General features: G+C 39.4%; 2 protein-coding genes across 2 annotated transcripts; both read left to right on the top strand.

Annotated features, from left to right (window-relative positions):
- Window positions 1–201: 201 nt before the first annotated feature.
- LOC114561017 (vitellogenin-2-like) lies at window positions 202–9,836 on the top strand. The gene is made up of 34 exons (XM_028586657.1): window positions 202–241; window positions 1,007–1,027; window positions 1,160–1,311; window positions 1,440–1,691; window positions 1,778–1,939; window positions 2,023–2,171; window positions 2,278–2,434; window positions 2,520–2,677; window positions 2,762–2,927; window positions 3,017–3,142; window positions 3,239–3,457; window positions 3,547–3,764; window positions 3,862–3,959; window positions 4,046–4,170; window positions 4,491–4,592; window positions 4,690–4,809; window positions 4,908–5,094; window positions 5,627–5,720; window positions 5,828–6,013; window positions 6,102–6,252; window positions 6,337–6,538; window positions 6,632–7,074; window positions 7,163–7,207; window positions 7,287–7,355; window positions 7,449–7,655; window positions 7,744–7,886; window positions 8,031–8,169; window positions 8,272–8,401; window positions 8,489–8,672; window positions 8,780–8,874; window positions 8,979–9,073; window positions 9,154–9,319; window positions 9,468–9,629; window positions 9,724–9,836. Exons 1-34 carry the CDS (start codon window positions 202–204, stop codon window positions 9,834–9,836), a joined length of 5,076 nt encoding a protein of 1,691 aa, XP_028442458.1.
- A 4,963-nt stretch (window positions 9,837–14,799) lies between these two features.
- LOC114561018 (vitellogenin-1-like) lies at window positions 14,800–23,872 on the top strand. Its single transcript, XM_028586658.1, is given in 34 exon segments — window positions 14,800–14,839; window positions 15,400–15,420; window positions 15,670–15,821; window positions 15,910–16,161; window positions 16,246–16,407; window positions 16,497–16,645; window positions 16,728–16,878; window positions 16,975–17,132; window positions 17,214–17,379; window positions 17,461–17,586; window positions 17,656–17,874; window positions 17,963–18,180; window positions 18,271–18,368; window positions 18,458–18,585; window positions 18,677–18,778; window positions 18,897–19,016; window positions 19,085–19,262; window positions 19,553–19,646; window positions 19,736–19,921; window positions 20,033–20,174; window positions 20,253–20,460; window positions 20,552–20,985; window positions 21,072–21,116; window positions 21,222–21,296; window positions 21,408–21,614; window positions 21,718–21,860; window positions 21,946–22,081; window positions 22,166–22,289; window positions 22,386–22,566; window positions 22,645–22,739; window positions 22,882–22,976; window positions 23,156–23,321; window positions 23,496–23,657; window positions 23,760–23,872. Coding segments are annotated over 34 exon segments (5,046 nt in total).
- Window positions 23,873–25,493: the final 1,621 nt, after the last annotated feature.

The following is a 25,493-nucleotide window of genomic DNA, read 5'->3' as shown; positions in this document are numbered from 1 at the left end:
TGCAAGGGAAGCGAAGAGTCAGGTCAAGATAACTTTTGCTTCATGTTTTACTTCATTTGTTTAATTTGCAGGGTCAGGGCATGTTAACATTAATGACAATGAAAGCTGCTATTTAGTTAATGATACATTTTAATGGGCACATACCCAGCAAAAACTGGCTATAAGGAAGCCCCTGGTTGCAGTCGTCCACTATCACCAGTCATGAGGGTGCTTGTGCTAGCCTTCACTGTGGCCCTTGCGGGTAAGTAAATCTTTATTTATTATTTTTATTTTAAACTAAATCAACTTAAGTTTAACTTAAAAATAAATGTTGCTTTTTGTAGAATGAGATCATATTCATGTAGATGAGTACATGGTAGCAATACTCCACTGATATTGTTTTATATTAGGAAAACAATAACTGAAATTGAAGTTCTGCACTTGCTGACAGTGTAATGTTGTTGATACTGTATATAACCAATGCTGGAGCAGAAAAATAGAAACGGAGTCCTTGTCTTGAGGGAATTACTGTAATTGTTGGGGCTTTGTAAATTGTAAATTATAGAGTGTGGTCTAGACCTACTCTATCTGTAAAGTATCTCGAGATAACTCTGTTATGATTTGATACTATAAATAAAATTGAATTGAATTGAATTAAATTTAGTTTTACCATCTTGCTTGTCAGTTAAATACAATTTGGAAAAAAAGAGGAATAGCAATAGATTTATTTAATTTAGTTTGATACATTGTATATGTGGCTTCCAACAGTTTATCTATAATCACCCACAAGAATTTAGTGTCACATACTCTTTCAATATCAATTCCATTTAAATTCAGTTTTATTTCACAATCAGCCCTGACACTACCAAACACCACAGATTTTGTTTTATTTTCATTTAGTTATAACCTGTTATTATCAAACCACTTTTTAAACCTTATCAATTCTCTTTCTACTGTTTTTGATCATTACTGTATTTCATTTTGTCCCCTGAGGACACAAAATAACCATATTTTTCCTATTTTGTAGCGGGTAACCAGGTCAATTTTGGTAAGTTGGAATTCTATTATGTTAAAAATGTAATTTTGGTGTATAAATATAGAACATTTCTAAATCTCAGTTTTAAAATGTAATTGAAATTCAAATTAATTCCCTAGTTTGTTTTCTTATCTATTATTGCAGCTCCAGAGTTTGCCACTGGAAAGTCGTACGTCTACAAATATGAGGCCTTTATTATGGGCGGCCTTCCTGAGGAGGGTCTGGCACGCGCCGGAGTGAAAGTCATCAGCAAAGTTTTAATTAGTGCCGCAGCTGCCGACACCTTTGTGCTGAAGGTAAACAACATGAATAACTAGGGTTAGGGTTAGTCAGTGAACTAGAATAATAATTTTTTTATTAAATTCTACGTGGCTTATAAACTATCAAGTGTTCAACTCATTCAAACTGTCACTCCTCCTTACAGCTTATAGACCCGGAAATCTTTGAGTACAGTAACATCTGGCCCGAAGATGCTTTCATCCCAGCCACCAAGCTCACCTCAGCCCTGGCTGCTCAGCTCTCGACACCCATCAAGTTTGAGTATGCGAACGGTGTTGTCGGCAAAGTGTTTGCACCCGCTGGCATCTCTGAAACTGTGCTGAATGTCTTCAGAGGAATCCTCAACATCTTCCAGCTGAATATCAAGAAGACTCAGAACGTCTATGAGCTGCAAGAGGTACAAATAACTAATTTTCATAGTGTTCCACCCACAAAATGCCACATTGCTTGAACTGAAAAATTGTTTGAATTTTTGTGAACTAGCCTGGAGTACAAGGTGTGTGCAAAACCCACTACATCATCAGTGAGGACGTAAAGGCTGACCGCATCCTGTTGACCAAGACTAAGGACCTGAACCATTGCCAGGAGAGAATCATTAAGGACATCGGCTTGGCTTACACAGAGAGATGTGCTGAGTGTGAGGCTGTAAGTGCAATTTTCCTCTCACTTCATACTCTCTAATACAGTACACTGCTGGTCTGACAATATTGTGGGTCTTGTCAATGCAGAGAGGAAAGACCCTGAACGGAGCTACTGCTTTTAGCTACATCATGAAGCCAGCAGCCACAGGTTCTTTGATCTTGGAGGCAACTGCTACAGAGCTCATCCAGTTCTCACCTTTCAACATCATGAATGGCGCTGCCCAGATGGAGGCTAAGTATGTGGTTTAAATGAAAAAGAAGAATGCAATAAAAGTGACGTCAGTGCTATACTCTGCACAAAATGTCACTGCAGATTGATGTAGTGCTGATGTATAATCACAGGCAAATCCTGACCTTCATTGAGATTGCGACGGACGCAGTGGAGCACATCAGAGCTAATGTTCCATATGTTCACCGTGGATCCCTGCAGTACGTGTTTGACACCGAGCTTCTCCAGATACCCATCCAGCTTCTGAGGATCAGCAATGCCGAGGAACAGGTACTTCAGGAAATATTCCCTTTGTTTTTAGAATTCATCCTGTGGCAGCAAATTTTAAGATGGGAAATGTTTTGTTTACTGACAGATTGTTGAGATTCTAAACCACCTGGTGACTTCTAATGTGGACATGGTCCACGAAGATGCCCCTCTGAAATTCATTGAGCTCATCCAGCTGCTACGTGTGGCCAGATTTGAGAGTATTGAGGCCCTCTGGACTCGGTTCAAAGCTAAAGCCGAATACAGGTAACTGTGACTTTTATTCAGAGAAGAGCCATGAAAAAAAACATGCCATGGATATTATAATAATATAATATTTCTCTTTCCCAGGCACTGGATCCTAAATGCTGTCCCTGCCATTGGTACTATTGCTGCTTTGAAGTTCTTCAAGGAGAAGTTCCTCGCTGGGGAGTTGACTATTGCCGAAGCTGCTCAAGCACTTCTGGCATCTGTCCAAATGGTGACAGCCGACCGGGAGGTCATCAAGCTTGCCGAGGCAAGTCAATGTTAAAAGTTTTCTCAAATATTTGTAATGATGTGAGAACTGGGACGCATAATCAGTTCTTTATTTTCACCACTCGTCAGGACCTGGCCATGAACCCCAAGATACAAAAAAACCCAGTTCTGCGTGAGATTGCCATGCTGGGCTACGGCACCCTGGTTGCTAAATACTGTGCAGAGAACCCAACTTGCCCAGCTGAACTAGTGAGGGTATGTAGCTTTTTTTTAAAACATGTTTTATATAACTTAAATTAAGTTATAACATCAGTGACACAAATGTTGTTGTTTTTTCTGTTGTTCCCACAGCCCATCCATGAACTTCTTATCCAGGCTGTTGCCAGAGGTGAAATTGAGGAGGTCATTATCACTCTCAAAGTCCTGGGTAATGCTGGACATCCTGCCAGCCTGAAGCCAATCATGAAGCTCCTGCCTGGCTTTGGAAGTGCTGCTGCTGGCCTGCCACACAGAGTTCACATTGATGCTGTTTTGGCCCTGAGGAACATTGCTAAGAAGGAGCCCAAGATGGTGAGACTACATTTTGTGATTCCTTCCATTACTAAGAATGAATACACTTAAGACATGTTTTATTTATAACATTCATCTTTGTGAATTAGATCCAGGAAATGGCTCTTCAGCTGTTCATGGACAAGGCTCTCCACCCAGAGCTACGAATGGTTGCTGCTATCGTAATGTTTGAGACCAAGCTGCCAATGGGTCTGGTGACTACTCTCGCCAATGTCCTCTTGAAAGAAAATAATCTGCAGATCGTTAGCTTTGTCTACTCCTACATGAAAGCCATGACCAAGAACACCGCTCCTGATTTTGCCTCTGTGTAAGAACTTATATGATATTTAATTTTGCAGGTTTTGGTTTGCTATTTAAACATGTCAGCATAAATAATTGCATATATTTTATTGTTCTACTTTCAGTGCTGCTGCCTGTAACGTTGCTGTGAAGATCCTTAACCCCAAATTCGACAGAATGAGCTATCGCTTCAGCAGAGCTTTCTATTTAGATACCTACCACAGTAAGAGCACAACAAGATAATAATTTGTCATCAGAGCTTTTAGATTAAAACATGGGTTTTGATGGTTCTCATATTTTGCCCTACAGACCCCTTGATGATGGGTGCTGCTGCTAGCGCCTTCTATGTTAACAATGCTGCAACTCTTTTTCCAAGAGCCATTGTGGCCAAAGCTCGCACCTACTTTGCAGGAGCTTATGCTGATGTCCTTGAGGTATGACAATCATGTCTTACATAGCTAATTAACAGAACCAAAGGCTCTCATATATCTGGCATATGCCACTCCCATCTTATACACATTTGCACAATGCAAATGTGTCAAATCATAACATCAAAAAGGAAATTTAGCTAGCCTTTAGAATTAATGTCTACATCTCAGGCTGTTTACCAATGCCATGAATCCTAACTTTAACATAACAGTTTTGAATTTTCTGTCAACAAGCTTCATTATTTTGGCTATATGCACCTTGCACATTATATTTTTAGTAATCATTTTGAAAATACCAACCCATTAAATAATTTTCCTTTTTTCAGCTTGGAGTAAGAACTGAGGGAATGCAGGAGGCCCTTCTGAAAATACAAAAGTCTCCAGAGAATGCTGACAGGATGACGAAGATGAAACAAGTTATAAAGGCTGTAAGTTAAAGAGATGATGGAAATATATTTATGTATTTTAAAAAAGGAATTATATAATCAAAACACATATACTGTTTATTAACTGTTTTTTGCACAGCTTTCTGAGTGGAGGGCTCATCCTTCCAGCCAGCCCCTGGCCTCTGTGTATGTGAAATTCTTTGGACAGGAAATCGCATTTGCCAACATTGACAAAGCCATTATTGATCAGATTATTGAGGTACGGCATATTCTACTGTAACTAGTCTACTACCTGCTAAGTAATCAATGGTTATGAACTGAATATCTGATGTCCTATGAGCAATTTTGTGTTTACAGCTTGCCAGTGGACCAGCAATCCACACTTATGGCAGGAATGCTTTGAATGCTGTGATGTCTGGGTTCGCATTTCATTTCACAAAACCACTGCTGGTTGCTGAGGTTCGTCGCATCTTTCCCACCACCATTGGTCTGCCCATGGAGCTCAGTTTCTATACTGCTGCTGTGGCTGCTGCCTCTGTTGAACGTAAGTTGCACTTGTGGAGCTTAAAGGTAAAATATATACTGTTCTGTAAACATAGTGTTTAAAATTGGCCCTTCCCCCCCGACTCAAGAGTCAGCAAGTGAGAGAGGGAGAGAGAGAGAGATAATGAAGAGAGGAAGTGCAAAAAAAAGTTGTTTCACGGTGGTTATGTTCTAGCACAAATAAACAAACCACACTTCTGAAGGAAGGTGTCACATTGCCGGATTATGAGAGGATGCAGAGCTTCATCCTGTCAGTTTCCGTTTGTGTATCGAAAAACCTGTTTGGTGGTATGAGACGCCGAAGGGTACAGCGGACGCTGTTATTGGCAGGGGTTACACACCCATGTGGGGCCAAAAGGCGTTTTGCTGATGCTGAGGGCAGGTTCTCTGTAGATACAGAATCCACCACAAACTTATTGTGGGTCATAAGTGATGATTGAGATTTTTTAGGAAAATCTTACACATTATACCTTTAACTGTTGCTGGTTTGAGGAAATTATTTATACAGATAGTGAAAATGTTATTTTTCACAGTCCAAGCCACTGTGACACCACCTCTGCCTGCGGACTTCCATGTTGCCCAGCTTCTGAACTCTGACATCAACATCAGGGCTGCCATTACTTCAAGGTAATCTAGGTGCAGCTTACTTGATAATTTATTAAGATTCTTCTCATCAGTTTAAAACAAATGTTAGGTTAAAAACTTTAAAAAAAAAACATTTCTGTCCCTTGCAGTGTGTCCATGCATACCTACGCAGTTATGGGAGTGAATACTGCTTTCGTCCAGGCTACCCTGATGTCAAGAGCCAGAGTTCACACAATTGTTCCTGCAAAGATGGAAGCAAGAATTAACATGATTAAAGGGAACTTCCAGCTGCAGTTCCTGCCTGTTCAGGGCATCGATAAGATTGCAACAGTATTGTATGTACTTTTCCTCATCACCAAGTGTCATTTATCACCCAGTTTTTAAATTCTGTTTTCTTAAAACTATTTTTCCTTCCTCCAACAGTGTTGATACTTTCGCTGTTGCAAGAAATGTGGAAGACCTTGCAGCTGCCAAAATCACACCAGTGGTTCCAGCTGAAGTTGCAGCACAGACATCAAGGGAAACCTTTTCTTCAAAGATTTCAAGGATAGCATCCTCTCTGGCTGGTGATATGGTGAGTTTGATTCAATTACATGTTCCAACACAAACACTAACCCTGCATCAAATTAATGTGGTGACCTCTGTTGTGCTTTTACAGTCAGTGTCATCTGAAATCCTTCCTGTTGACCTGCCAAGTAGAATTGTCCCCAAGGCCTTTGAAAAGAGAATGTGTGCTGTAATCAAAACCTTTGGAATCAAGGCCTGCACTGAGATTGAATCTCGCAACGCAGCCTTCATCAAAAACTGCCCACTCTACACCATAATTGGAAAACATGCGGTCATTGTTGAGGTTGCTCCAGGCAAGTGAAATGGATGACATTAAATTACTAATATAAGTCATTTTGTAAGAAGTTGCTAAAAAGTAAGATATCTATTTATCTATTTGGTTGCAGCTGCCGGACCAGTCATCGAGAAGATTGAAATAGAGGTTCAGGTTGGAGATAGGGCAGCAGAAAAGATCCTCAAAGTGATTAACCAGAGCGAGGAAGAGGAAATAATTGAGGACAAAAACGTCCTGATGAAACTCAAGAAAATCCTGGTTCCTGGTCTGAAGAACAGCACAGCAGCGTCCTCCAGCTCCAGCAGCTCCTCCTCCGCATCATCCAAGTCCTCCTCCAGCTCCTCCTCCAGCTCCTCCTCCAGCTCCTCCTCCAGATCCTCCTCCAGCTCCTCCTCTCGCTCCAAGAGCAAGGTAGTCGGCAAGGCATCAAAGAGACTGAGCAGCTCCTCCAGCGCACGCTCCAGCAGTGCTTCAAGCAGCCAGTCTTCTCTCGTGTCCAGCAGCTCCAGCTCCAGCTCCAGCTCCAGCTCCTCCAGGTCCAGATCATTGTCCAAGGTGAGACAGCTTTACCTCAGAGCATGTAAAAAACAGTAGACTCAAATACATATGTGAAAGAACTAATACAAAACAAATTATATTGCAGCAACAACTGTATGAAATGAAGTTTATGAAGAACCACATCCACCAGGTAATTATCAGATTGATGAGACAGCCACATCGTGTACATCATGTTGGAGCAGGCTAATGTATGGTTTCTTTGTTTGCAGCATGCCCTCTCCACAGCCCGTGCCAACAGCAAGAGCAGTGCCTACAGCTTCGAGACCATCTACAATAAGGTAAGTCATCAGACCAAGCCATTTACAGTCTCTTGTATTCAGTGGGAAAAATCTAAACATTCATTAATATCAATCTCTGGTTTTCACTTTAAGGCCAAGTACCTCTCTAATGCTCTCGATCCTGTTGTGACTATTCTCATCCGTGCTGTGAGAGCTGACCACAAGGTTCAGGGATACCAGATTACAGCTTACTTTGACAGAGCTACTGCCAGACTTCAGATCATTTTTGCCAACCTGGATGAGAATGACAACTGGAGAATCTGTGCCGATGGTGTGATGCTGAGCAACCACAAGCTGATGGTAAAAACTTAGATTTGGTGATTCACCATCAGTTGTTTGACATCTATGTGAAGCTTCAGATTGAAACTCTAATTTAAATTTCTCTTAGGCCAAGATTGCCTGGGGCATTGAGTGCAAACAATACAAGACTGAGATCACGGCTGAGACTGGTCTTGTGGGTAAAGACCCTGCAGTCGGTGTTAAGGTTGCCTGGGACAAACTTCCAAAGAGCATGATGCGCTATGCAAAAAGGTAATGTCACAAACTAAGCAGATTTCAAAAATGTTATTATGTATATGTATAACCTTAATCAGGCATCCTGGATGAAGACGTGTTTGGGAATTCATTACTTTCTTTTAGAATTATTTCATTTTCTTTACTTTTATGCCTACCTAGGATCTCTCAGTACATTTCCTGCAACGCTGAGGAATATGGAGTAAGCCTGTCGAAGGCAAAAAATGTTCGTAATCAGATCAGACTGTCTGTGGCTGCTGCTTCTGAGACAAGCCTGAATGTTGTGCTGAAGACACCAAAGGTGTAGTTTTATTGCCCATTATTTGCACACAGAAAATGTAGCATATTTTGTCATCCATTTTCTACACACTTCACAACCGTTTCTAATATTTTTATATTACAGAGGACATTATACATATTTGGTGTGCATCTCCCTATTGCTCTGCCAATTGGTGACACTGCTGCTGAGCTAGAATCCTACCAAAGCAACTGGGCTGACAAGATCTCCTACATGCTCACCAAGGCTCATGCAGGTGCAAACATTTAAAGAAACATCTTTTACTGAATTGTCAGGCTGAACATTAAATAGCTAACTTACTGATTTATCTTTTTCTTTCCAGCTGAGTGTTCCATGGTCAAAGACACAGTGATCACATTCAACAACAGGAAATACAAGAACGAGATGCCCCACTCTTGCTCCCAGGTGTTGGCTCAGGATTGTACCCCGGAACTTAAATTCATTGTTCTGCTGAAGAGGGATCAACCAGAGGAACAGAACCAGATCAATGTGAAGATTGGAAACATGTATGAACAGCAAGTATTTATATCTTTATTGAAGGAATTGTCCCACAAAGAAAACAAACAATCCAGAAATTAACTGAAACACATGTATTTCAATTGTTTTTCAACAGTGATGTGGACCTGCGTCCGAAGGGCCGTGTTATCATAGTGAAGGTTAATGGAGTAGAAATCCCTATCAGCAACCTGCCATATCAGCATCCCACAGGTTTTTTCTTCTTCTATTAATTAAAGCATAACTGTCATGCTACAATTATTCAATGTGTTGAAAGTTAAAAATCACATATTTATATATATTTGCAATCATTTCAGGCAAAATTCAGATCAGACAGAAAGGTGAGGGTATTGCGCTCCATGCTCCCAGCCATGGTCTCCAGGAGGTCTACATTGATCTGAACGAGCTGAAGGTGAGACAAAAAACTCGGACTACTTAAATGTATTTATTAATGTCCATACTTGTAATGGAGAAAACGCTGTTTTTTTCCAGGTCAAAGTTGTGGACTGGATGAGAGGACAGACATGTGGACTCTGTGGAAAGGCTGACGGAGAAATCAGACAGGAGTACCGCACACCCAACGAACGCCTGACCAAGAACGCAGTCAGCTACGCTCATTCCTGGGTTCTGTCTGGAAAGAGCTGCCGGGATGCCTCTGGTAATACTTACAGTACCTGCTTCACCCTTCCTATTAAAATATCATTTATACCCTGAATGGCAAAATACAGAATATAAAGAAATTAATAAAGACCACTGTAAGTATGTATATTAACAGTGCTTACCTTAACTTTTGAACACTTTTCCAGAGTGTTACATGAAGCTTGAATCTGTGAAGCTGGAGAAGCAAGTGATCCTCCATGGCCAAGAGTCCAAATGCTACTCTGTTGAGCCCGTGCTGCGCTGCCTGGCTGGCTGCATGCCTGTGAGGACGACGACTGCCACTGTTGGCTACCACTGCCTGCCCACTAGTGAGTCTGGAAGAAATCACGGCTGGTTCACAAAACTGAATACTACATCTTCTTATCTTATATGGCATCTAAAAACTTTACTCTATCTTTGCAGATTCTAACCTGAACGTCTCTGAGGGTCTGAGCAGCATCTATGAGAAGAGCATTGACCTGATTGAAACAGCAGAAGCCCACTTGGCATGTCGCTGCGTTGCTCAGTGCTCTTAATCTTGTGGTCTTCATTCATATTATATTGTACTTTTTTTCATAAAAGTATTTTAAGTACTTTGTTTGAACTGTTATTTAAATAAATTGCAGAACAGGTGAACCATGTGTTATTTACAAAAACCCTTTACAAATGCAACTGCTAAATGTCAATAAAGCAAAATGAAATATAAATAAATCCAGCGGAGCTGTGGAACCCTATTGTTTTCCTTAGGATTATTAGGGGTCCAAGCCCACGGGGGCATGGGAACTGCGTATGCAAGACAATCACAAGTTCACAGCTCCAGCGGACCAAACATTTTAGCATATTGAGATATGCCAAATTAATAGGTATCAGAGCAAAACTTTTTTGTTTGGTATTTTTGTTCGACATACCACTCCGGGGCGCTGTACCAAATTTGACAAAGATCGACCGTTAGGGGGCGCTATAATAAACGTAGACACGTTTAGCCAAATAACTCCATGCATGTAAATGGAACATTTGCAACTGCAATTTCTCTGCCATAGTAATTGCTATCAACGTGAAACTTTTGTTGCTTGTTCGGCATGCTGCTCTGAGGCTCTGTACCAAGTTTGGTGAAGATAGGCCATTAGGGGGTGATATAGTCAATGTAGACGAGTTTTGGCCCTTTAATCAATGTAAATGGGATATTTGCAATGTCAATGTACTACAGACCTTGCATATGGGCTGAAATATGTGCCACCAGAAACATTTATATTTGAATTTGAATTGCTAACCTTGAATAAATGCATTGAAAAACTGAATCTGAATAGAGTAATTTCAAATTGAGTTTATTCGTTTAGAACTGAAGTCCAATAACATTTGATCCTCATTGAAAATTCAACTCTTTATAAATATCTTCACATTCAGTTCTCACAATTCAAATTCAGTTCTCAAAATTCAATTTCAAATTACTGTGACAGACATCTGGGTAGTTGAAGGATGAAGGAAGAGCAATCGAGCGCAGATCGATAGATAGGGCGTTTCTCAAAGTCAAGGATCCTTCCTTGGTAGGACTGGTCCTTCCAAGTCAGGTCCTTCAGAGGCTTAGCTAGGCTATGGCATATGGCATATGGCAAGCACTTTTAACATTTAAAAGCTAAGTTTGACTATCCAGAATTAACATTGTAGATATCAACAACGTCTTTCTGACTAGTTCTAATTACATTTTGGATAGTTGGAATTGTCATTCAAGATATCTGTAATTCAGTTTAAATTAGGCCCGCATCCCACTTTAGGCAGAGCACCTGTTAACTGTTAACTTGTAATTAGCACTGATTGATATCTAAAATAGAGCAACGTCATGCACAATAATTTGCACTAGTCATAATGACGTTTGAGATATCTTTAACTTTCATTCTGTCTAGTCAAAACTGAATTACTGATATCCGCAATTGTCATTTAAGATGTGTGACGAGTTGAATGTCGCTTCCAACGACGTCATTGCAGATATCTAAAATTCAATTTTGCCTAGTCAAAACTGAATTACAGATATCTCTGTCGTTTCGACTAGTCACAATTACGTTACAGATATCTTGAATGACAATTCCAACTATCCAAAATGTAATTAAGACTAGTCAGAAAGACGTTGTTGATATCTACAATGTTAATTCTGGATAGTCAAACTTAGCTTTTAAATGTTAAAAGTGCTTGCCATAGCCAGGCTACTCCTTAGCATTCGGAGAACACGTAAATGGAACAGGCTAGCAAGCACACGTAATTGCGTGCTTGCGTCATTGAAAATGTTTCGCCTTCCCTTCCGCGCTGCATTTCAAAACACTGGACGAAATAGATGTGGAACTGTGAAGTTGTGACATTTTTTTGTTGAGATGGAGAAGGTGAATCAGCATCAGTCTGCTTGCAGGAGGAGAATATTTCGTTGGCAAAGTTGTCATTCTGAGAGAAACTCATTTCCTCATTCATTCAGTATGTATCAGGCACATTTTAATGCAGTTTGTTATCTGCATGAATAACAAAAACGTATTGGTTTATGTTAGGCAGATTATAAAACGTTTTTTTCTCAAACATGTCATGTCCTTTTGTCGACAATCCTGTTGATGAAAAAGCTGTATTAATTCACAGAGTTTACGTCGGGAGATGATACTGAGTCCCGACTATAGATGTATTTTCATTTCCACATAACCGATTTGAGAGGTATTTTTTTTATCACAGTCCATTAGTTATGTAGATACCTTATCCGTCCTCATATCACTAACATCAACCATCGTGGACAGGCTTTAACATCCAAGCAGATTCTTTGTGTCGTATTACGTTTTTTGCAAACCTCAGTTTTCTTTATAACAGTGTAGCGGATTATACTGTAATAGTAAAGCCACTGTAGAGCTGTCAAAAAGTGTGACTTGCTCTGAAACGTTTTTGTAGTGTTTCCTGGACACAAACCAGTGAGAGCCATTCAAAAGAAATTATACATTATAGTTTTGATCATGGTGCTGCAGCCTCAGAATGGGATTAGTATAGTTTTCTTTTTTGCCTGCAGGATTGCACCTAAATGAAATTCTAGGTGTAATACAATTCCAGTTTTCACCAGTAATATTATAAGTTAACTGTGATTAAATATGAAATTAATAAACTGTTAATGCTTACGCATTGACAAGAGCAGCAATTTTCTCCCACACCAATTCTCTCTCTTTTGCAGCAGCAACCGCTGTCTTGCTTTTTTAACAAAATGCATGTTCAAACTCGCTGTTGGTGCGCATGAGTATTTCCGCCGACCCGTTTGTTTGTGGTTGTTACCATGGTGAATCGTAGAATCATGGCTCCATTCATGCTGCCTTTTTATAGTGGTTTTGCACGCGCTTAACCCTGACTGAACATACTCCGAGTTGATTGAACCAACTCAAATCAGCTGTTCTGGAACCGAAAACTCAGAGTTTCCCATCTCAGGGTAAATCAACTCAGACATCAGGGTTACACTCAGAGTTTGTTAAACCTCCTTCCTGGAACAGACCCCTGAACCATGACAGCTGTTTACAATCATTTGGATGTTTGGTCCAATAGTCTCAAAAATCTCTTTTAAATGGCGATCTGTGGGACAGGCTGAAGGTTTCATATGACATTTTTTTTAAAAGAGAAAGAGACACTGTCTCAAACTGGTTTAAAACAGCAGAGATAATGTGTGATAGTGACATATGAGAGAAGTTTCTGACGACACATCAGGACTTGGGGGTATTAAGAATCTAATTTATAGTCTCAAAAAGAACACATGGTTTGTGACAATTATTTAAAATAATAATAAGAAAAATATGTTGTCTTTATGTTGACCAGCTGAAATGACATAAAAAATTAATTAATAATCCATAAATGGACAGTATCCAGTGTACAACATACAGCTAGGGTTACCTAATACTGATCTTTTTTAATCTCTTATTCCTCATAGTAATTAAAAGACTTCTTGTCTTCTCCGTTTTTATCACTTGACATTTTTTTTGTTTCTCCAAAGGCCAAAACCTGTATTGAAGCAGCGTTCACCTGGTCGGGATGCGTGTTCTTTTTCTTCTGTTATATTGGCGTTTGGCATAACAACTTTTTGCATGACTGCCACCAACGGTTGACCGTAGCCAAGAGCATCAGGTGTGTGAAAACATGGAGGCCACAATAACAAAAGATTTTTTTTTTTTTATTGCATAATACTTTTGTTACAATTTGTCCAAACAAAGAAATTGAACTTGTAGTACACAACTCATTTCGTTACAGAACATGTTTTCATAAAGAATAAAAAACAGATAAGAAAGTAAAAGAATAAAAAAAAGTCAGTCAATAGATACAGTTGAAATATATACAATAACAAAAGATGTGCTGCTGTTTTCTTATGCAAGCATCCAAACAGCACATCGCCAGGTGTGTGTTTGTGTTATCTGCGGGACAACAAACGGGAAAAGACACGGATAATGGGTTGTTTTTTTTAATACCTGGGCCTATTTATGAATACTTTTAAACATGTTATGTCTGTGCATGTTTCTTGGCAGAGGCGTTTGTCCACAATAAACAGTTTATTGTCATTGAAATATGTTCAGTCAACCAAAGTCGCCTACATCAAACGTAAGTTGTCAACAATGCGTCACCAACTGGGAAACTCGGTTAGCAAAATCTAGCCTGAGTTTCCCAGCTCTAATTCCCACAGGAAGTTGCGTGAATGGTGACGTTTTCACTAGGAAAAACGTTTTTCCGATGTCCATAAAAGCACAGACAGACCTGCTCAAATGTCATGACATCATTGGTCACCCTGGCCACAACAAATAAAGTAAGCAAACAGCGATAGTCATGGTGCCCTCTTCTGTGAACTTTGAAACTGCATTTCAACAATATGATAAAGAGATGCCACAGACATTCACCAGCATTTATAAAGTGAATTAATAGCACTTGTGAATATGGAAAGACAAAAATGATCCAAGCTAACACCTACAGTAGATTTTATATGTGTATGGAGCTGGGCAGAAATTAACTGAATCACGTTTCTCTTAAGTTAAATAAAGATCGCATCTATTATCAGGGTCAAATAATGTACTGAGTTTAACTCTAAAAACAATGTTTCTTTTGATTAAATGTTTCTCTTTCTTCTTTTATATGTACAATAATGACCACATATTTGCAAATATAAGCAAAAGAAAAAGGTAATATTTTTAAACAAAGTAAGGATCATTATAGGAAAAAAAGGATTATTTTCTATTGTATTCCAAAATGAATTGTAAGAAACATAATACTTCACTTTGACTTGTTTCTGAAGAAAACAAGGTCATGTGACCCTAACTTTTCATCCACTGATACACACCCCTTTGCCCTCCCCAACTCAAAACCATCATTGTTTGAATTTAAAAGCTAAACCAATCTAAAGGTTGTATTGATCAAACATTCCAGGGTTCATATTATACCTTCATGACATCCTTGTTTGACATTTCCCTTTAAAAGGCAGCCTGTGACTGCAGGACTTTCACATACCCATCAGCCATGTGAGTGGTTGTGCTTGCCCTGACTCTGGCCTTTGTGGGTGAGTATATGCTCTCTGTTTTTGTGAAAGTTTGACTTTTAAAATATGCAGGTTTTTTTTTTTTTTTTTATCAGAAACTGCAAATAACAAAAAAATGTCTGAAATGATGCATTTGAAATGATAATTTTTAACAAAGAGCTTAAAGTTGAATGTTTAGCGGCACACTAGCTAACGCCTCATACAGTTGTGCAGAAAAGACTTTTATAATAAAAATTACAAATTTATTTTTATGTCTTTCACTTTCAGAATTTCAGTTCAAAATTTTTTTTTATTTTATATACACATTTTAAATGTTATTCAATTAATTATACTTCAATACATTCTATATTTGAAACTATGATGTGAAGTGCATTTTATGTTTTGGAACTGCTTCAATACAAAGGTTTTGGCCTTCAATACAAAGGTTTTGGCGTGATAAAAACAGAGAAGACAAGAAGTCTTTTAATTACTATGAGGAATAAGAGATTAAAGAAGATCAGTATTAGGTAACCCTAGCTGTATGTTGTACACTGGATACTGTCCATTTATGGATTATTAATTAATTTTTTATGTCATTTCAGCTGGTCAACATCATTACTCTGGTAAGTTCAGTACTTTATTACAAAATCTTGAAATTCAGGTTCCATTTTTCAAAATAATATATGGAGAGCAATAAATAATTAGACAATGCATTGCAACATTTACCACATAGCTAAAGTTACATGAAGGTTAATTATTCTGGTAAAATACAGTTTATTTCATGATTTATGGTTAATATGATGTAATTTATAACTCAAATAGCTTTGGGGATGAGGTAGAATACATCTCACTGAGTGAAATTGTTCTTACAGTTCCTGACTTTGCTACCGGTAAGACTTACGTATACAAGTATGAGGCACTGCTCCTGAGCGGTCTGCCGGAGGAAGGTTTGGCAAGAGCCGGGCTCAAAGTCAGCAGCAAAGTTCTCATCAGTGCTGCAGCCCAAAATATATACATGCTGAAGGTAAAGATCAAAAGTAGGTGCAAGCAACAATCTTCTCACTTTTAAAATGCAAACTGCCCTATAATTAATGTTACTTTTTACACTCTAGCTTGCAGAACCTGAGCTCTATGAGTACAGTGGGATCTGGCCTAAGGCTCCTTTTATACCAGCAACCAAGCTGACTTCAGCCATGGCTGCTCAGCTCTCGACACCCATCAAGTTTGAGTATGCCAATGGTGTTGTTGGAAAAATGTTCGCCCCTGAGGGAATCTCAACAATGGTGCTGAACATCTACAGAGGTATCCTGAATGTCCTTCAGCTCAACATCAAGAAGACACAGAATGTCTATGAAATGCAGGAGGTTTGTCAAAGATCCTTCAGTACTGATTATGAATACATAACAGGAAGTTGAATCTCCCTAGTAAACATATACTTTTCTCATTAGGACGGAGCTCAGGGTGTGTGCAAGACCATCTATGCCATCAGTGAAGACGAAAAGGCTAAACGCATCATTTTAAGAAAGACCCGGGATCTAAACCACTGTCAGGAGAAGATCATGAAGGACATTGGGTTGGCATACACTGAGAAATGTGCAGGGTGCCAGCGGGTAGGTTCAAACACATTTTGTGTCATGCATACATGTAAGGAAGTAGAAAATTTTGCATGACTAAGCAACTATGTGGTTCGTCTTCACAGGATTCAAAAAACCTGAGAGGAACTACAGCATACAACTACATCTTAAAGCCAGTTGCTAACGGCATCATGATCCTGGAGGCAGCTGTCAATGAGCTGATCCAGTTCTCACCTTTCACTGAGATGAATGGAGCTGCTCAGATGGAGACCAAGTATGCCAATGAAACTCAGAATGTAATAATGCAAGTGTTTAGATTTAATGGAGCTGTATTAACCTTTCACATTTCTTTTAAGGCAATCCTTGGTGTTCCTTGAGATTCAGATGGCTCCCATTGTACCCATTGAGACTCAGTATGTTTACCGTGGATCTCTTAAGTACAAATTTTCCACTGAGCTTCTTCAGACACCCATTCAGCTCATCAAGATCACCCATGTACAGGCCCAGGTATTGTCTTAGACTGCTTTACATTATCAGTAAGTTCAGGAAATATGTAAATCTCTCACATGTTAAACAACTTTCCCTTCAATTCTGTGTTCTTAGATTGTGGAGGTTCTGAATCATCTGGTTGCCCACAATATGGAGAGAGTCCATGAGGATGCCCCTATAAAGTTTTTAGAACTCATTCAGCTTCTCCGTGTAGCCCGCTTTGAAGACGTGGAAATGGTTTGGAGACAATACAAAACCAAACCTGTCTACAGGTAACTTCAAGTGTTTGAACATTTGAATAAGATAAGAAAATATATGTATACGGGTTCACTCACACGATTTTCATCTTCTAGACAGTGGATTTTGGATGCCATTCCGGTCACTGGAACTCCTGTTGCTCTGAAATTCATCAAGGAGAAATTCCTAGCTAATGACCTTACTGTTGCTGAAGCTGCTCAGGCTTTGACTGCATCTGTTCACATGGTGACAGCAAACACTGAGGCCATCAATCTGGTTGAGGTGAGTAAACCACAAAGCAAGTTACTTTGTTGGTAAGACAAATGGGGGTATGAAACATTTCTGATTGTTGCTCTCTTATAGGCCCTGACATTCAACAACAAGATAGTGGAAAACCCAATTCTGCGTGAGATTGTTCTCCTTGGCTTCGGTACCATGATTTCAAAATACTGTGTTGAGATAGCTGTCTGCCCTGCTGAATTAATAAAGGTAATATAAATCTTCTGCACATTTCTGGATGAGAAAAGGAGATCTTAATCCCTCATTTCCCCCCAACAGCCCATCCAAACCCTCCTTGCAGAGGCTGTCGCTAAAGATAAGACCCAGGACATCATCCTGTTCCTTAAGGTTTTGGGTAATGCTGGCCATCCTACTAGCCTTAAACCGATCACAAAGATCCTGCCCATACATGGCACTGCAGCTGCATCTCTACCCATGAGAGTCCATGCTGAAGCCATCATGGCCTTGAGGAGCATTGCTAAGACGGAGCCAAGAATGGTGAATTCTCAACACTAAAAGAGTATTTCAAACTATTCCAGTTTTTACATATAAGTTTATACTGAGTTTGCTTTTTCTTGTAAATCAGATCCAGGAATGGGCTCTTCAGCTCTATATGGACAAGGCTCTTCACCCAGAGCTTCGTATGCTTGCATGCATCGTGCTGTTTGAGACAAGGCCTCCAATGGGTTTGGTTATAACTCTTGCTAACATTGTGGAAACAGAGCAGAATCTGCAGGTAGCAAGCTTCACTTATTCGCACATGAAGTCCTTGACCAGGAGCACCGCCCCTCTCTATGCCTCAGTGTAAGAGCACTCTTTGATCCCTAATCATCATCAGTCCATCTCTGTGAACTGAATTCTGCTAACTTCGCCTTTTTCCAATTTTTCTTTCAGTGCTGCAGCTTGCAACATTGCTGTCAAAATATTGAGCCCAAGTCTGGATGGACTGAGCTTCCGTTTCAGCAAAGCCATCCACATGGACATCTATAACAGTAATGCCAATGTCACATCTGGTTTGCGTTACCTCACGTCTTTCTTTTTCTGGAAGATCAACTAACTGCATCTTGTCAAACTCTTTCAGATCCTATGATGTTTGGTGCTGCTGCCAGCGCTTACTACATCAATGATGCTGCCTCCATTCTGCCCAGATCTATTGTGGCTAAGGCAAGTGCCTTCCTTGCTGGAGCTGCTGCTGATGTCCTGTTAAAAGTCCGGTAAAAGGTTAAGAAAACACTTGCCCTCTATATAATCAGCATTTTAATTCAAAAATTACCTTTTTAACATGTTGGAGTTTTCCTAGGTTGGAGTAAGAACTGAGGGACTCCAAGAAGTTCTTCTGAAAAACCCTGCACTCATTGACAATGTTGACAGGATCACCAAGATGAAGCGTGTCATTAAGGCAGTAAGTATGAAACACCAGTAAGTTGCAAGTACCAGGATAGAATAGCATACAGAAGGCACATGATAAATTACAGCAGGCTAGTAAGTTGGATTTCGGATTGTGTTTCTTTTTTCCACAGCTGTCTCAGTGGAAGGCTCTGCCCACCAGCACACCTCTGGCCTCCATCTATGTCAAATTCTTTGGTCAAGAAATTGCCTTTGCTAACATTGACAAAGTCTTGATTGACCAGGCCATTGCGGTATGATTCAGATGTCAACCTCAAGACCAATTTCAAAACAAATTGTTATGATACATTCTCTTTTACAGTTCACCACTGGACCCTCTGTTGGTAGGAAAGCAATCAAGGCTCTGCTGTCTGGTGCTTCCTTCCACTTTGCTAAGCCCCTCCTAGTCACTGAAATAAGGCGTATCCTGCCAACTGCTGCTGGTATTCCAATGGAGCTCAGTCTGTACACTGCTGCTGTGGCTGCTGCAACTGTTCAAGGTGAGCAGATGCTACAAAGCATCCACAGTTTAGCTTTTTAGGTCTCACCTATCCCACCAATCTAGTTTACTTATCAAAAAAAGTGCTGATATGCTCTTAAAGTAGGCCTACTTGAAAACAGCCATTTGTAATTTTGTAAAACCCTTTGTAATTGCAAGTGTACTTGGCTTTCATAAAAACAACATTAAAACACTGATGGTACATGGTACAGAATATCATCTAATAGTGGAACCAAGAGCGTTAAACGTATTATGCTAAGCGGTGACACATGGGTTTATTTGTTTTCTTAGTCAGGGCCATCACAACACCAGCTCTGCCAGAAAACTTCCATCTTGCTCACCTATTGAAGACAGACATTCAGCTTGAGGCTGAGATCACACCAAGGTAGGCAGAACATCTGACACTACAATAAAAAATGAGCACAAAATATATCATATCATAAAGTGTGACATCCAAATGTCCTCTCCTTCTAGTGTTGCTGTGAACACATTTGCTGTGATGGGTGTAAACACCGCCATATTCCAGGCTGCTGTGCTATCAAGAGCTAAATTCCACTCCATTATGCCGGCCAAAATTGCTGCAAGACTTGACATTAACGAGGGCCACTTTAAGATTGAAGCTCTGCCTGTTTCTGTGCCTGAAAACATTGCAGCTGTCTAGTAAGCGTAACATTGTTCACTAAATCTGTACTCTCAAAAATATTAAATTCTGAGCACTTCTAAGATGCTTTTATTGAAGCTTACATGATTAAGTTATTGTTCTTTCAACAGTGTTGAGGCTGTTGCTGTGGCAAGAAATATTGAGGACCTTGCTGGTGCAAGAATCACTCCCATCATCCCTGCCAAAGTATTGCAGCCAATCTCAAGGGAGAATCTCACATCTAAGATTGTTTCATCTGCTGCTGCTAGTTTGGTGAGCTTTAAACATTGTCTTTTAGGATAGCAACAATAGTATTTACATTTACAATATAATTATGTTTTCTTTTCATAGTCACAATCTTCAGAGATCATTCCCCAGAATGTGGCAGTTCCCATTTTCCCAAGACCCAAAGCAGTTCAGTTTGAGAAGAAGTACTGTGCTAAAGCTGTTGGACTAAAGGGCTGTTTCAAGATTGCCATTGAAAATGCTGCTTACATCAAGAACATTGCCCTGTACAAACTGGCTGGAAAGCACTCTATTGCTCTTTCCTTCGAAGCAAGTAAGTATTGATTACACAATACTTTTGTGCATTTTGTAGAAGCATTGTTCACAAAGCAATTATTAATGCCATTATCTCATGATACTTTTAGTTGAAGGTGATGTCATTGAGAGACTGGAGATGGAGGTTCAAGTTGGACCAAAGGCTGCAGAGAAGCTATTTAAACAGGTCAACCTGAGTAAAGAAATTGTTGAAGGAAGTCCAGTCTTAATGAAGCTCAAGAAAATCCTGGTTTCTGGTCAGAGGAATGTCACCTCATCTTTCTCCTCTAGCTCCAGCAGCACTCGCTCAAGCCCGAGCTCCAGATCCTCTTCCAGCTCCTCTTCCAGCTCCTCTTCCAGCTCCTCATCTCATGTCAGCAGCAAGGCCACTGATGCAGCTGCTCCAGCCCGTAGACTTCGCAGCAGCATCAGCAGCAGCAGCAGCTCTTCCACATCTGTTAGCAAGTCCAGCTCTCAATCTAGCCATGCAATGCTCTTCAGTGCAAGCTCAAGTTCCTCTAGCTCCAGTGCCAGTCTTTCAAAGGTAAAGATTGTTTGCATGGAAGAATATGAATGTGTCTACATATCATAGAAAGCGTGGAATCTGACAAAAATATTTCTTCTGAACAGCGAGTGCTTTATCCCCACAAGTTCCAGAAGAACCACAAGATGCAGGTGTGTTTAGATGGTGCTTCTAACAATAACAACATATTGTTCAGTTTGCACGTTAACTTGTGTTGCAGCTTTTTCATGGTGTTCATGTCATATTTATTGTTATAGGCTCTCACTTCTCAAGCAGCTGCAGTTTCAAGCAGCAGAAGCAGTGCCTCCAGCTTTGAGGCAATCTTCAAACAGGTGAATCTTGTTCATCTTAAATAATAAATAAAAAAAAAAAAATCCTTAAAATATTTTTACTGATGGGTTTGTTTGACTACTCACATTATTTAACCCTGATTGTTCCCACAGAAAAGATTCCTTGGCGATGGAGCTGATGCTAACGTTGCCATCATCTTCCGTGCCGTCAGAGCTGACAAAAAGATAATCGGATACCAAGTGGCAGTCTACTTGCACAAACCTACCACCAGAATTCAGATTATCATGGCTGCCTTGGCTGCCGTTAATAACTGGCAGTTGTGTGCTGATGGAGTTGTGCTTAGCAAGTCAAAAGTCACAGTAAGACACTGTCTTGTTTATAATCATAGATCTTAGGACATAATATCAAGAGGCTATTGTTAAAAACAACTGCCTTATTATCACATCCGCTGTCTCTCAATAGGCTAAAATCGCCTGGGGAGCTGAATGCAAGCAGTACCAAACCAGGATCGCAGCCGAGACTGGTCTTCTTGGTCCAAGCCCTGCAGCTCGCGTGAGAGTGGCCTGGAACAACCTGCCTTCGGCCTTTAAACGCTATGCAAAGAAGTATGAAACTTCAAACGCATGTCTTTAGCCTACTCATATGCAATATAGACTATGAAATGTCTGATATTTGGAAATTATTTTGCAGGGTGTATGATGTCATTCCTGCTTCCATAATGGCTGGCATGGTTCAAGGAAAGGATAAAAACACCGCTAAGCAGCTCTCACTTACAGTTGTTGCCACATCTGACAGGACCATTGACTTAATTTGGAAAACACCAACAGTATGACGAATTTAGTAGTTATCCCAAAATATAAAGCCATGTTTGTTTTTGTTTGTCTAATAAATGGAATTATTCTGTCTACAGCATACTGTCTATAAGATGGCTTTGAGTCTTCCAATTACACTGCTACTTGAAGAAACCACAGGTTTCACCCCCTTCGATGACATTGCTGATAACGTCCACTACTTGTTTGCCAAGGCTGGCGCAGGTAATGAATTACATTATTGATTAATATGAAATTCACTGACAGGAATCTTTGGCTTTGGGCCAAGGATTCAAACAATTTTTTTTTTATTCTTTACAGCTGAATGTAGCTTCGTCAAAGACACACTGACCACATTCAACAACAGGAGATACAAGAACAATATGCCGTTGTCTTGCTACCAAGTTCTGGCACAGGATTGCACCAATGAGCTGAAATTTATGGTTCTGCTGAAGAAGGATCACACTGATCAGAACCACATCAATGTGAAAATTGCTGATATGTGAGTGTCAGAGAGAAACCGTGGTTTTAATCTACAAGTTGACAACACAAAATAACATTTTAATTTCTATACTTGTAGTGATATTGACCTGTACCTGAAGAACACTGACGTGATTGTCAAGGTTAATGGAATGGAAATACCCATCAACAACCTGCCGTACCAACACCTCACAGGTTCTTACACATTATTCCCACCCCTTAAATTTAATATCGCAAACTACACATCACGGTCCAAATACTTAAAAGTTGTTAAAAAAAAATTATGTAATGTTTTTAAATGTTTTGTTGTTGTTTTTGTTGTTGTTGTTGCTTACAGCTAAAATCCAGATCAGACCAAAGGATGAAGGCATTTCTGTGTACGCTCCCAGCCATGGTCTTCAAGAAGTCTTTTTTGACAAGAACTCATGGGCGGTAAATGCATCACTCACTATGGACACTTTAAGAATATATATAAAATGATAAAGGTTTTTGTATGCAAATTCCAGGCTTCAAACTTTGACCTCTGAGAAAAGATTTTTTGGCTTTTGGTAAATTTGACATACAATTTATATTGGATAGCCTGTAATGTCTCATATGATCCTGCAATACAGGTTAAAGTTGTGGACTGGATGAGAGGACAGACCTGTGGACTCTGTGGAAAGGCTGATGGGGAAATCAGACAAGAATACCGCACACCCAATGGACGCTTGACCAAGAACGCAGTCAGCTATGCTCATTCCTGGGTTCTGCCAGCCACGAGTTGCAGGGACAGCACTGGTAAGACACAAAGTTCATTGTGTAATTACTTTTACATCAAGATCCTTTTCCACTGTGATGTGACACAATTGTTAGATCACTGGATATGGTTAAAGCAGGTATTAAACAATCTTAAACATGTTATGATGCACTGAATCCATCAGAAACTCACTTATCAACACCTTTCTCCTACAGAGTGTCGCATGAAGCTTGAATCTGTGCAACTGGAGAGGCAGGTAAATCTCCATGGCAAGGAATCCCAATGCCACTCTGTTGAGCCCATACTGCGATGCCTGCCCGGCTGTTTCCCTGTGAAAACCACCACTGTCACTGTTGGCTTCCACTGCCTTCCTGCTGGTAAGACTGCAAATAAACCACAGCTGGTTCAAGTTACAGAATATGAAAACATGGCGAGAAATAACACAGTTCCTAATCATTTTGCTCCATTCACTTGTGCAGATTCTGCCCTGAATCGTCCGGAGAGTCTGCGAAGCATCTACGAGAAGAGCCTGGACCTGAGGAAAAGAACAGAAGCCCATCTAGCCTGCAGCTGCACTGCTCAGTGTGCTTAATAACACTTTCTTCTGTTGGTCACTTACATTAAATAATATATCTAGTACTAAGTTCACATATATTGTACACTGTTGATTTTGTATTTGGTTGTGAAGCTTTAAAGTACATCAGTAAGGAAATGTACTCAATACAGTGGCCACAGAAATTGTCTTTTTGACAACAATCAACTATAGCAATTCCATTTAAATAAATTGCATCTCAAAATAAGCTTTCTGTTAAGTTATTTTGACTATTGTGACTTCAGAGATCCACAGTGATGCATTACTTAAAGGGAAAATGAACGATATGATCAATGTCCTTCCATACTGAGAATCGGTGTGCTAAAACAAAAAGTATTTTACCTTACTACTACACTGATTAGTCAGCTGCTTTTTTTCTTTTAATGTAAATGTTTGGGAGGTTTATTCCATTATTGTTAAAGAATGTACATTTGTGGACGATTATTGGCACCTTTTCATTTGAATCGTAAAACAATTGTGGAATCAAGAAATTTTTTGGTGTTCATATGTATTTCTTTGGTATGCAGAGAAACAAAAAAGTTGTAAAAATCAGTGACTATACAGCTAAATAAAGAATTGTGGTGACCATATACATTTGTCAATTTCAACTTATTTTAGAGAAAATTGTTTTTTTTAAGGGTTGCAATATTTACGGCCGCTACTGTATGTGTGAGTCTTTTGATTGACACCTCCAGAGTGTTGTCCCTCTCAAAATAGTTTATTTTTAAAATTCTAATCAATGGCTTGAGTATTTCTTCAACTTCAATTTAATTTTTACATTTCCAAACACTACTATAGTTGATTGTTGTCAAAAAGAAAATTTCTGTGGCCACTGTATTGAGTACATTTCCTTACGGATTTACTTTAAAGCTTCACAACCAAATACAAAATCACCAGTGTACAATATATGTGAACTTAGTAATAGATATATTATTTAATAACAATGGTTCAGTTCAGCTCGAAGACTATCTAGCCACAAAAGCAAAAGCAATTTATTACAGCTGTTACCTCTTTACTAGAAAGTCCTGTTGTTGAATTGCTGCTTCACTCGGTTTACCTCAATGGTCTCCATTTTCGTCAGTTATAGGCCACCAATGAATGGGAAGGAACAGGTGAAGTAGTTCTGTTGATCGGTAACTCAGTAAGAACAGTAAGAATCTTTTTGCGATAGAGGCCAATAAAGGTCAAGTGACAAGAAATTTGTGTTTCAAGAATGTATAATGAATGTTTCAAGAATATAAGATTTTCTAGAATACATCATGTACGAATTATTCTTATCTGTCAATATAAAGCCACTTAAATAAACATTATAAAACATTAATAAACATTTATACTGACATCAGAGTAGTCTAAACTCAGTGACAGTGTTCTAATACACATTATGTAATTTCTGTTAAATTTTACAGCGTTTTCTTATTTTACTTTAACATCCTACATCACCAGCTACTGATGTAACTGCAACATCTGTCAACCACATTTCTTTATCAAACTATAGAAAAATACTTAATTTTTTTTCAATTTCTTATTGCATTTTGTAAAACAGCAGCAATTATTCTACATTCTAAAAACGTGCTAGTTGAGAAGATTAACATGATAACTAAAGTTGAAAAGTTGTGAAATA

The sequence above is a fragment of the Perca flavescens genome, chromosome 9, assembly GCF_004354835.1.
Source record: "Perca flavescens isolate YP-PL-M2 chromosome 9, PFLA_1.0, whole genome shotgun sequence".
Lineage (NCBI taxonomy): Eukaryota > Metazoa > Chordata > Actinopteri > Perciformes > Percidae > Perca > Perca flavescens.
Note: the sequence above shows the minus strand (reverse complement) of the source record. Positions and strands in the feature narration are given on the sequence as shown.